Source organism: Entelurus aequoreus, linkage group LG03 (assembly GCF_033978785.1).
Source record: "Entelurus aequoreus isolate RoL-2023_Sb linkage group LG03, RoL_Eaeq_v1.1, whole genome shotgun sequence".
NCBI lineage: Eukaryota > Metazoa > Chordata > Actinopteri > Syngnathiformes > Syngnathidae > Entelurus > Entelurus aequoreus.
In genome coordinates this window covers 91,410,014-91,423,118 of record NC_084733.1, presented here as the reverse complement: position 1 = coordinate 91,423,118, position 13,105 = coordinate 91,410,014, and the positions used below count along the sequence as shown (strand labels likewise).

General features: G+C 32.6%; 1 protein-coding gene across 5 annotated transcripts in view; it reads right to left on the bottom strand.

Moving 5' to 3' along the window:
* The window catches only part of LOC133647097 (nesprin-1-like), a 49,750-nt gene that overhangs the window by 3,080 nt on the left and 33,565 nt on the right, over window positions 1-13,105 (bottom strand). For 3 of the 5 annotated variants that reach the window (XM_062043210.1, XM_062043206.1, XM_062043207.1), the window contains one exon: window positions 4,866-4,927. The exons of the other annotated variants lie outside the window; for them this stretch is intronic. In XM_062043210.1, the coding sequence (XP_061899194.1) occupies window positions 4,866-4,927 (62 nt within the window). The remainder of the gene's footprint in view (window positions 1-4,865; window positions 4,928-13,105) is intronic. 5 annotated transcript variants of the gene reach the window in all.

Here is a 13,105-nt window from a genome sequence, read left to right as displayed (position 1 = left end):
GTCTAACTCATTTTAGATGCGGGAGAAAAATCTACTCCCAAGTGGACCGGACTGGTAAAATTACAGCACGATAACGATAAAAATAAAGACAACTTCAAGTTGTTTTCTTTGTTTAATATTATGTTAGATCCACTATGGACTGGACTCTCACACTATTATGTTAGATCCACTATGGACTGGACTCTCACACTATTATGTTAGATCCACTATGGACTGGACTCTCACACTATTATGTTAGATCCACTATGGACTGGACTCTCACACTATTATGTTAGATCCACTATGGACTGGACTCTCACACTATTATGTTAGATCCACTATGGACTGGACTCTCACACTATTATGTTAGATCCACTATGGACTGGACTCTCACACTATTATGTTAGATCCACTATGGACTGGACTCTCACTATTATGTTAGATCCACTATGGACTGGACTCTCACACTATTATGTTAGATCCACTATGGACTGGACTCTCACACTATTATGTTAGATCCACTATGGACTGGACTCTCACAATATTATGTTAGATCCACTATGGACTGGACTCTCACTATTATGTTAGATCCACTATGGACTGGACTCTCACTATTATGTTAGATCCACTATGGACTGGACTCTCCCTATTATGTTAGATCTACTATGGACTGGACTCTCACACTATTATGTTAGATCCACTATGGACTGGACTCTCACACTATTATGTTAGATCCACTATGGACTGGACTCTCTCACTATTTATAGCCTCGTCTGTAGTTATTGTACATTTATTATTATTATGTTTAACATTTTTGTTTTAATTTGAGGCAGTAGGGTCGGTTTTATGAATTGTGCTTTATATATGAATTAATTTGGAGCTAAATGAACATTGTAAATGATTGTTTCCATGGCCTATGGTAGAAACAAGTACCACTCGGCTCCGTCAAGTGCTATATGGCAACGACAGGGTGTAAAAAATATTTATATATATATATATATATATATATATATATATATATATATATATATATATATATATATATATATATATATATATATATATATATATATATATATATATATATATATATATATATATATATTATGTACATATCCTAATTAAAATGACAATTTCCTTTGCTGAAATATTATGAAACCTGGAATGGGAATTAGACTAAAAAGACAAGATGCAATTAGCAGGGATGACAGTAATGAAGCTGAAAGAGGCGATGAAGGGGGAAAATGATGCATGCTGGGAGAATTAGCAACAACAGAAGAAGAAAAGTCGGCCTTTTTCTACATTGCAGACACTCGCACGAGTGCCCCCTAGTGGCGAGTTGAAGAGGCGGGGGTGGGGCGCTGTTAAGATATCTGGGCGCCCAAACGTCCAGTGGTTATTAAGCAGCGGAGGGGGGCGGGGCCTTGCATGACTCCTTATAAGGAGATCGGGGATCAGTCAGACTTGCAGAAGATGATGGAATTCACTTTCACACGCATTTTTTTTGGGGGGGGGGGGGTCTTTTGAAGAAAGAGGAACAGGGAAGTCGATGCCAGATTTACCGAGCTGCCTGATCAGTTTTGCAACACGCGTGTGCACAACTAGCAACTTCCTGCCGGGCTAATAATACATTTTCACAATTTGGAGTAGGAAAAAAATACTACGAAAATAACAAAGTCTATTTACAGTGTTTGGATAGACAAAATCATATCATATCTCATTCAATCTTTATTTCCATGACTATTTACATTGTAGATTGTCACATCAAAACTATGAATGAACACATGTGGAGTTATGTACTTCACACAAAAAAAGGTGAAATAACTGAAAACATGTTTTATATTCTAGTTCCTTCTAAAAAAAAATAGCCACCCTTTGCTCTGATTACTGCTTTGCACACTCTTGGCATTCTCTCCATGAGCTTCCAAGAGGTAGTCACCTGCTTCTCTCACACACACACACACACACACACACACACACACACACACACGCACATGTACGGTACATTAAAATGCAACATCACACACTTAAGAAGAAGTTATTAGGGATAAGAAGATTATGGGGAAGTTGTGTGATAAACAGGAGGGAAATGTTAGAATGATTACGTATCATTTATCACACAACTTTATGCTTAAGGGCCGTTGCTATAGTTATTGTCAGTTGTGTTGAAGGTGTGTTCTTGTCTGTGTGCAAAAGCACAACTTGTCATCTAATCCAGTAGTCCCCCAACCACCGGGCCGCGTTCGTATGCTTGAAGCTCATGGAGAGAATGCCAGGAGTGTGCATTGATAGTAGGGTTGTCTCGATAGCAATTTTTTTGGTACCGGTACCAAAATGTATTTCGATACTTTTCTAAATAAAGGGGACCACAAAATACTGTCATTATTGGCTTTATTTTAACCAAAAAATTTTAGTGTACATGAAACATGTTTATTATTGTAATTTAGTCCTTAAATAAAATAGTGAACATACTAGACAACTTGTCTTTTAGTACTAAGTAAACAAACAAAGACTCCTAATTAGTCTATGCAGTAACATATTGTGTCATTATACACCTATTATTTTGTACACATTATAAAGGACAAGCTGTAAAAATGAATTATTAATCTACTTGTTCATTTACTGTTAATATCTGCTTATTTTCTGTTTCAACATGTTCTATCTACACTTCTGTTCAAATGTAATAATCACTTATTCTTCTCTTCTTTGATACTTTACATTAGTTTTGGATGATACCCCACATTTAGGTATCGATCCGATACCAAGTAGTTACAGGATCATACATTGGTCATATTCAAAGTCCTCATGTGTCCAGGGACATATTTACTGACCTTATAAACATAATATGAATTTAACAAAAAAAATAAAAAAGATTTTGTGACAATAGAAAATATGGATTTAATCATAGTAGTATCCACTAGATACGCTCTTGTACTTGGTATCATTACAGTGGATATCAGGTGTAGATCCACCCATGGCATTTGTTGACATTGTGAGCTATTGTATCCTCCTACGGTGTGTAGTGAAGCATGTTTAGATGTTCCTCGTCCTCCAGTGGTAATGATACTTGTAAGAAACCTACTTTATTTGTCGCCATGGAGACAAGGATTAGTGATTTAGAAGTAGCTAAAACACTGCTGACTGTTGCCATGGAGACAAGAATTAGTGATTTAGAAGCAGCTAAAACACTGCCGACTGTCGCTATGGAGACAATAATTAGTGATTTAGAAGTAGCTAAAACACTGCCGACTGTCGCTATGGAGACAAGAATTAGTGATTTAGAAGCAGCTAAAACACTGCAGACTGTCGCCATGGAGACAAGAATTAGTGATTTAGAAGCAGCTAAAACACTGCCGACTGTCGCTATGGAGACAAGAATTAGTGATTTAGAAGCAGCTAAAACACTGCCGACTGTCGCCATGGAGACAAGAATTAGTGATTTAGAAGCAGCTAAAACACTGCCGACTGTCGCTATGGAGACAAGAATTAGTGATTTAGAAGCAGCTAAAACACTGCCGACTGTCGCTATGGAGACAAGAATTAGTGATTTAGAAGCAGCTAAAACACTGCCGACTGTCGCTATGGAGACAAGAATTAGTGATTTAGAAGCAGCTAAAACACTGCCGACTGTCGCCATGGAGACAAGAATTAGTGATTTAGAAGCAGCTAAAACACTGCCGACTGTCGCCATGGAGACAAGAATTAGTGATTTAGAAGTAGCTAAAAAACTGCCGACTGTCGCCATGGAGACAAGAATTAGTGATTTAGAAGTAGCTAAAAAACTGCCGACTGTCGCCATGGAGACAAGAATTAGTGATTTAGAAGCAGCTAAAACACTGCCGACTGTCGCCATGGAGACAAGAATTAGTGATTTAGAAGTAGCTAAAAAACTGCCGACTGTCGCCATGGAGACAAGAATTAGTGATTTAGAAGTAGCTAAAAAACTGCCGACTGTCGCCATGGAGACAAGAATTAGTGATTTGGAAGCAGCTAAAACACTGCCGACTGTCGCCATGGAGACAAGAATTAGTGATTTAGAAGCAGCTAAAACACTGCCGACTGTCGCCATGGAGACAAGAATTAGTGATTTAGAAGTAGCTAAAAAACTGCCGACTGTCGCCATGGAGACAAGAATTAGTGATTTAGAAGTAGCTAAAAAACTGCCGACTGTCGCCATGGAGACAAGAATTAGTGATTTAGAAGCAGCTAAAACACTGCCGACTGTCGCCATGGAGACAAGAATTAGTGATTTAGAAGTAGCTAAAAAACTGCCGACTGTCGCCATGGAGACAAGAATTAGTGATTTAGAAGTAGCTAAAAAACTGCCGACTGTCGCCATGGAGACAAGAATTAGTGATTTGGAAGCAGCTAAAACACTGCCGACTGTCGCCATGGAGACAAGAATTAGTGATTTAGAAGTAGCTAAAACACTGTGGATGGACATTAGCCGCTAACTAGCTAGCCATGTCTTAAAGCAGCTCTTCCTGAGGGTGTTTCAGTGTTATAACTTCACCTTTATCTTGACTTTTTACACCAAAATGCGTCCATTCTCCCTTTTTCTGTCTGCACACTGTGTCTGCTTGTAAGTACTCTGTGTGTGTGCGCTGCCCAACATGCTCCTCCGCTCGTAAAACCAGCAATGTCACGAAAAAATATGGCGAACCGGATCTTTTCAAACAGAGTATAGTACCGTTTTTGAGTCATTAGTAGCGCGATACTATACTAGTACCGGTATACTGGTACGGTAAAAGTGCCATCAAGTAGGTAACGTAAGTGGAAAGACTTTTGGGACCGGGCAGCTGGGTAAACGGGGCAGTGACAGGGGAGGTAGTGACTCATGACTTCCATTATCTTCTGGGCGAGGAAGCAACAGAAGCATCATGTACCTGTGCTGTGGACTGCTCACAGGCGCTCCACCACGCTGTGACACACTACATTTGCCCCGCCGCTGGTTGCAATGAGCGGGGTAGAGGGGTCGGGTGGGGGGGGAGGAGGAGGAGTAAAAAGAAAAGAAAGTTTCAGTCCAGGCAAATCAAAACAGAAGCCACCTGAGGAGGCGTCAGCCACAACAAAAACATGAGCGCCAACCAAAACAAAACCAGTGATGTGACTTTTCCAAAGACATACAGTGGTGGTCATAAGTGTACATACACTTGTAAAGAACATGATGTCATGACTTTACAATCATTTCCTAAACTCTTATTGTTTTGTGATGTAGTGATTGGAGCACATACTTGTTGCTCACTAAAAACATTCATGAAGTTTGCTTCTTTTATGAATTTATTATGGGTCTACTGAAAATGTGAGTAAAAGTATACATACAGCAATGTTAATATTTGCTTACATGTCCCTTGGCAAGTTTACCTGCAATAAGCCACTTTTGGTAGCCATCAACAAGCTTCTGCTGGAATTTTTGACCATTCCTCTTGACAAAATTCAGCTAAATGTGTTGGTTTTCTGACATGGACTTGTTTCTTCAGCATTGTCCACACCTTTAAAGTCAGGACTTTGGGAAGGCCATTCTAAAACCTTCATTCTAGCCTGATTTAGCCATTCCTTTACCACGTTTGAGGTGTGTTTGGGGTCATCCTTTTCTTTATTTTTAAATAAATAAACACTACAGAGAATTTATTAAAATAAATAAATAAGTACCAAAAAAAATCCTATTTTTTCCTTTTTCTTAATTACTATATTGCAATATTTTCACAGAATTATACAATATATTTTCCTTCAAAATTGCTTTTTTCTTTATTTTTAAATAAATAAACACTACAGTGAATGTATTAAAAATAAATAAATACAAAAAAAATATTTTTTCCTTTTTTTTTGTTACTTTATTGCAATACTTTCACAATATTATACAATATATTGCCGTTCAAAATTGCCCTTTTCTTTATTTTTAAACAAATAAACACTACAGAGAATTTATTAAAATAAATAAATAAGTACAAAAAAAATCTTATTTTTTCCTTTTTTTATATTACTATATTGCAATATTTTCACAGAATTATACAATATATTTTCCTTCAAAATTGCTCTTTTCTTTATTTTAAATAAATAAACACTACAGTGAATGTATTAAAAATAAATAAGTACAAAAAAATCTTATTTTTTCCTTTTTTTTTATTACTTTATTGCAATACTTTCACAAAATTATACAATATATTGCCGTTCAAAATTGCCCTTTTCTTTATTTTTAAACAAATAAACACTACAGAGAATTTATTAAAATAAATAAATAAGTACAAAAAAAAAATCTTATTTTTTCCTTTTTTTTTATTACTATATTGCAATATTTTCACAGAATTATACAATATATTTTCCTTCAAAATTGCTCTTTTCTTTATTTTTAAATAAATAAACACTACAGTGAATGTATTAAAAATAAATAAGTACAAAAAAAATCTTATTTTTTCCTTTTTTTTAATTACTTTATTGTAATACTTTCACAAAATTATACAATATATTGCCCTTCAAAATTGCCCTTTTCTTTATTTTTAAACAAATAAACACTACAGAGAATTTATTAAAATAAATAAATAAGTACCAAAAAAAATCTTATTTTTTCCTTTTTTTGAATTACTATATTGCAATATTTTCACAGAATTATACAATATATTTTCCTTCAAAATTGCCCTTTTCTTTATTTTTAAATAAATAAACACTACAGTGAATGTATTAAAAATAAATAAATTAAAAAAAATCTTCTTTTTTCCTTTTTTTATTACTTTATTGCAATACTTTCACAAAATTATACAATATATTGCCCTTCAAAATTGCCCTTTTCTTTATTTTTAAACAAATAAACACTACAGAGAATTTATTAAAATAAATAAATAAGTACAAAAAAAATCTTATTTTTTTCCTTTTTTTAATTACTATATTGCAATATTTTCACAGAATTATACAATATATTTTCCTTCAAAATTGCTCTTTTCTTTCTTTTTAAATAAATAAACACTACAGTGTATGTATTAAAAATAAATAAGTACAAAAAAAATCTTATTTTTTCCTTTTTTTATTACTTTATTGCAATACTTTCACAAAATTATACAATATATTGCCCTTCAAAATTGCCTTTTTCTTTATTTTTAAACAAATAAACACTACAGAGAATTTATTAAAATAAATAAGTACAAAAAAAAATCTTATTTTTTCCTTTTTTTTAATTACTATATTGCAATATTTTCACAGAATTATACAAGATATTTTCCTTCAAAATTGCTCTTTTCTTTATTTTTAAATAAATAAACACTACAGTGTATGTATTAAAAATGAATAAGTACAAAAAAATCTTCTTTTTTCCTTTTTTTTTATTACTTTATTGCAATACTTTCACAAAATTATACAATATATTGTCCTTCAAAATTGCCCTTTTCTTTATTTTTAAACAAATAAACACTACAGAGAATTTATTAAAATAAATAAATAAGTACAAAAACAAATCTTATTTTTTTCCTTTTTTTAAAATTACTATATTGCAATATTTTCACAGAATTATACAATATATTTTCCTTCAAAATTGCTCCTTTCTTTATTTTAAATAAATAAACACTACAGTGAATGTATTAAAAATAAATAAGTACAAAAAAAATCTTATTTTTTCCTTTTTTTTATTACTTTATTGCAATACTTTCACAAAATTATACAATATATTGCCCTTCAAAATTGCCCTTTTCTTTATTTTTAAACAAATAAACACTACAGAGAATTTATTAAAATAAATAAATAAGTACAAAAAAAAATCTTATTTTTTCCTTTTTTTTAATTACTAAATTGCAATATTTTCACAGAATTATACAATATATTTTCCTTCAAAATTGCTTTTTTCTTTATTTTTAAATAAATAAACACTACAGTGAATGTATTGAAAATAAATAAATACAAAAAAAAATCTTATTTTTTCCTTTTTTTTATTACTTTATTGCAATACTTTCACAAAATTATACAATATATTGTCCTTCAAAATTTCCCTTTTCTTTATTTTTAAACAAATAAACACTACAGAGAATGTATTAAAATAAATAAATAAGTACAAAAAAAATCTTATTTTTTCCTTTTTTTAAATTACTATATTGCAATATTTTCACAGAGTTATACAATACATTTTCCTTCAAAATTGCTCTTTTCTTTATTTTTAAATAAATAAACACTACAGTGAATGTATTAAAAATAAATAAATACAAAAAAATCTTATTTTTTCCTTTTTTTTAATTACTTTATTGCAATACTTTCACAAAATTATACAATATATTGCCCTTCAAAATTGCCCTTTTCTTTATTTTTAAACAAATAAACACTACAGAGAATTTATTAAAATAAATAAATAAGTACAAAAAAAAAATCTTATTTTTTCCTTTTTTTAAATTACTATATTGCAATATTTTCACAGAATTATACAATATATTTTCCTTCAAAATGGCTCTTTTCTTTATTTTTAAATAAATAAACACTACAGTGGATGTATTAAATATAAATAAACGAGTACAGAGAGTAAATGGGACAATGAAAAGGGAGGTTTACCTCCAAATTCTTCAGGACAAGCTAAAATCATCAGCCCGGAGGGTGGGTCTCGGGCACAGTTGGGTGTTCCAACAGGACAATGACCCCAAACACACCTCAAAAGTGGTAAAGGAATGACTAAATCAGGCTAGAATGAAGGTTTTAGAATGGCCTTCCCCAAAGTCCTGACTTAAACGTGTGGACAATGCTGAAGAAACAAGTCCATGTCAGAAAAGCAACACATTTAGCTGAACCGCACCAATTTTGTGGTCCAAAATTCAAGCAGAAGCTTGTGGATGGCTACCAAAAGCGCCTTATTGCAGGTAAACTTGCCAGGGGACACGTAAGCAAATATTAACATTGCTGTATAGGGGTGTAACGGTACACAAAAATTTCGGTTCGGTACGTACCTCGGTTTAGAGGTCACGGTTCGGTTCATTGTCGGTACAGTAAGAAAACAACAAAATATACATTTTTGGGTTATTTATAGGGATGTCCGATAATATCGGCCTGCCGATATTATCGGCCGATAAATGCGTTAAAATGTAATATCGGAAATGATCAGTATCGTTTTTTTTATTATCTGTATCGTTTTTTGTTTTTTTTTATTAAATCAACATAAAAAACACAAGATACACTTACAATTAGTGCACCAACCCAAAAAACCTCCCTCCCCCATTTACACTCATTCACACAAAAGGGTTGTTTCTTTCTGTTATCAATATTCTGCTTCCTACATTATATATCAATATATATCAATACAGTCTGCAAGGGATACAGTCCGTAAGCACACATGATTGTGCGTGCTGCTGCTCCACTAATAGTACTAACCTTTAACACTTAATTTGACTCATTTTCATTCATTACTAGTTTCTATGTAACTGTTTTTATATTGTTTTACTTTCTTTTTTATTCAAGAAATTTTTTTTAATTTAGTTATCTTATTTTATTATTTTTTTAAAAAAGTACCTTATCTTCACCATACCTGGTTGTCCAAATTAGGCATAATAATGTGTTAATTCCACGACTGCATATATCGGTTGATATCGGTATCGGTTGATATCGGTATCGGTAATTAAAGAGTTGGACAATATCGGAATATTGGATATCGGCAAAAAGCCATTATCGGACATCCCTAGTTATTTATTTACCAAATGTGCAAAATCTTCCACCAAAAATATTTTTCTTAGTGTAATATTTGATGTGAAGTAATGGGAACCTTGGATAGGTCAATAATTCACAATAACATTGATTTTGATTCAATATTATGTTTTGAGCAATGACAGTTTGATAGAAAAAAAAACAGCTTTGTTTTATTAGTCAACATTGCAACTTTCTCTAAATTACATTTCACCTTTAAGCTTTTTGATTTCACTTTTGTTATGTTTTTGTTTATTTGAATGGTATTTTTAGAATGTGCCGTGGGCCTTTAACACATTAGCTGTGGGCCGCAAATGGCCTCCGGGGCACACTTTTGACACCCCTGCTATAGATAATAACAAATTAAATGTGATAAATCTATGGATAAAAAGCAGATGTGCGTTTATCATAACTCTCTCTCTCTCTCTGTCTCTGCCCCTCCCTCACCAATGCTGCTGCACGCACAATTTGTTTTGTTTTTAACCCCTTCTTAACCCTGAACGTACATTGAAAATACACGCAACCCTAACTCAAAATGCCGGACATTTGAGGCATTTAAGAAACTCCGCAAAAGAGGACATGTCCGGTGAAAAGAGGACGTATGGTCAGTCTATCCTAGCCCGTTAGCTGCTAGCGTGCCGTGTGTTGTGCCTCGGTGTGCATTGTTTACACAACGTGCGTTACGCTACTTAATATGTACATATTAAGTAGTTCGAACCGAACCGGAACCCCCGAACCGGAACCCCCGTACCGAAACGGTTCGATACAAATACACGTACCGTTACACCCCTATTGCTGTATGTATACTTTTGACCCAGCACATTTTCAGTAGACCCATAATTAGGGATGTCCGATAATGGCTTTTTGTCGATATCTGATATTGTCCAACTCTTTAATTACTGATACCAATATCAACCGATATATACAGTCGTGGAATTAAGACATTATTATGCCTAATTTGGACAACCAGGTATGGTGAAGATAAGGTACTTTTTTTTAAAAATTAATCAAATCAAATAAGATAAATAAATTAAAAACATTTTCTTGAATAAAAAAGAAAGTAAAACAATATAAAAACAGTTACATAGAAACTAGTAATGAATGAAAATTTGTAAAAATTAACTGTTAAAAGGTTAGTACTATTAGTGGAGCAGCAGCACGCACAATCATGTGTGCTTACGGACTGTATCCCTTGCAGACTGTATTGATATATATTGATATATAATGTAGGAACCACAATATTGATAACAGAAAGTAACAACCCTTTTGTGTGAATGAGTGTAAATGGGGGGAGGGAGGTTTTTTGGGTTGGTGCACTAATTGTAAGTGTATCTTGTGTTTTTTATGTGGATTTAATAAATAAAATAAAAAAATAATAATAAAAAAAAACAAAAAACGATACAGATAATAAAAAAAAACCGATACCGATAATTTCCGATATTACATTTTAGCGCATTTATCGGCCGATATTATCGGACATCCCTAATTGGTACTTTAACTTTTTAACTTAAAAAATGGTGACATTTGTCGTGTAAAATTCTGACTTTTTTCACACTATTGCCCATTTTTTTGTTGTTCGTGGAGGGGTAGTAAAAAAAAAAAATTTTTTTTTTTTTTTGTCATAGAGAAATACAATCATGTGTGCTTACGGACTGTATCCCTTCCAGACTGTATTGATATATATTGATATATAATGTAGGAAGCAGAATATTAATAACAGAAAGAAATGGGGGGAGGGAGGTTTTTTGGGTTGGTGCACTAATTGTAAGTGTATCTTGTGTTTTTTATGTGGATTTAATAAATAAAATTAAAAAAAAAAAATTAAAAAAAAAAAACGATACAGATTATAAAAAAAAAACGATACCGATAATTTCCGATATTACATTTTAGCGCATTTATCGGCCGATATTATCGGACATCCCTAATTGGTACTTTAACTTTTTAACTTAAAAAATGGTGACATTTGTCGTGTAAAATTCTGACTTTTTTCACACTATTGCCCATTTTTTTGTTGTTCGTGGAGGGGTAGTAAAAAAATAAATTTTTTTTTTTTTTTTTTTTGTCACAGAAATACAATCATGTGTGCTTACGGACTGTATCCCTTGCAGACTGTATTGATATATATTGATATATATTGTAGGAAGCAGAATATTGATAACAGAAAGAAATGGGGGGAGGGAGGTTTTTTGGGTTGGTGCACTAATTGTAAGTGTATCTTGTGTTTTTTATGTGGATTTAATAAAAAAAACAAAAAACAACAACAAAAAAACGATACAGATAATTAAAAAAAAACGATACAGATAATTTCCGATATTACATTTTAACGCATTTATCGTCCGATAATATCGGCAGGCCGATATTATCGGACATCCCTAATTGATACTTTAACTTTTTAACTTAAAAAATGGTGACATTTGTCGTGTAAAATTCTGACTTTTTTTCACACTATTGCCCATTTTTTTGTTGTGGTAAAAAAAATATTTTTTTTTTTTTTTTTTTTGTCATAGAGGAATACAATCATGTGTGCTTGCGGACTGTATCCCTGCAGACTGTATTGATATATATTGATATATAATGTAGGAAGCAGAATATTGATAACAGAAAGAAATGGGGGAGGGAGGTTTTTTGGGTTGGTGCACTAATTGTAAGTGTATCTTGTGTTTTTTATGTGGATTTAATAAATAAAATAAAAAAATAATAAATAAATTTAAAAAAACGATACAGATAATAAAAAAAAACCGATACCGATAATTTCCGATATTACATTTTAGCGCATTTATCGGCCGATATTATCGGACATCCCTAATTGGTACTTTAACTTTTTAACTTAAAAAATGGTGACATTTGTCGTGTAAAATTCTGACTTTTTTCACACTATTGCCCATTTTTTTGTTGTTCGTGGAGGGGTAGTAAAAAAAAAAAAATTTTTTTTTTTTTTTGTCATAGAGAAATACAATCATGTGTGCTTACGGACTGTATCCCTTCCAGACTGTATTGATATATATTGATATATAATGTAGGAAGCAGAATATTGATAACAGAAAGAAATGGGGGGAGGGAGGTTTTTTGGGTTGGTGCACTAATTGTAAGTGTATCTTGTGTTTTTTATGTGGATTTAATTTTAAAAAAAAACAAACAAAAAAAAAAAACGATACTGATAATAAAAAAAACCGATACCGATAATTTCCGATATTACATTTTAACGCATCTCTACCCATAATAAATTCATAAAAGAAGCAAACTTCATGAATGTTTTTAGTGAGCAACAAGTATGTGCTCCAATCACTACATCACAACAAAATAAGAGTTGTACGTACACTTTTGATGGCGACTGTAGTCCGCAGCTGTGACATGCTTATTGGATTTGACGTTTGGGGAAGGAGGCCATTTCCTGGGAGGGATTTTTAGTCAGCGGTGTATCAGACTACAGGGATGTCAAGGAAAGATCTCAGGAGAAGAGAAAGGACTCTCAGATTCCAAAGTG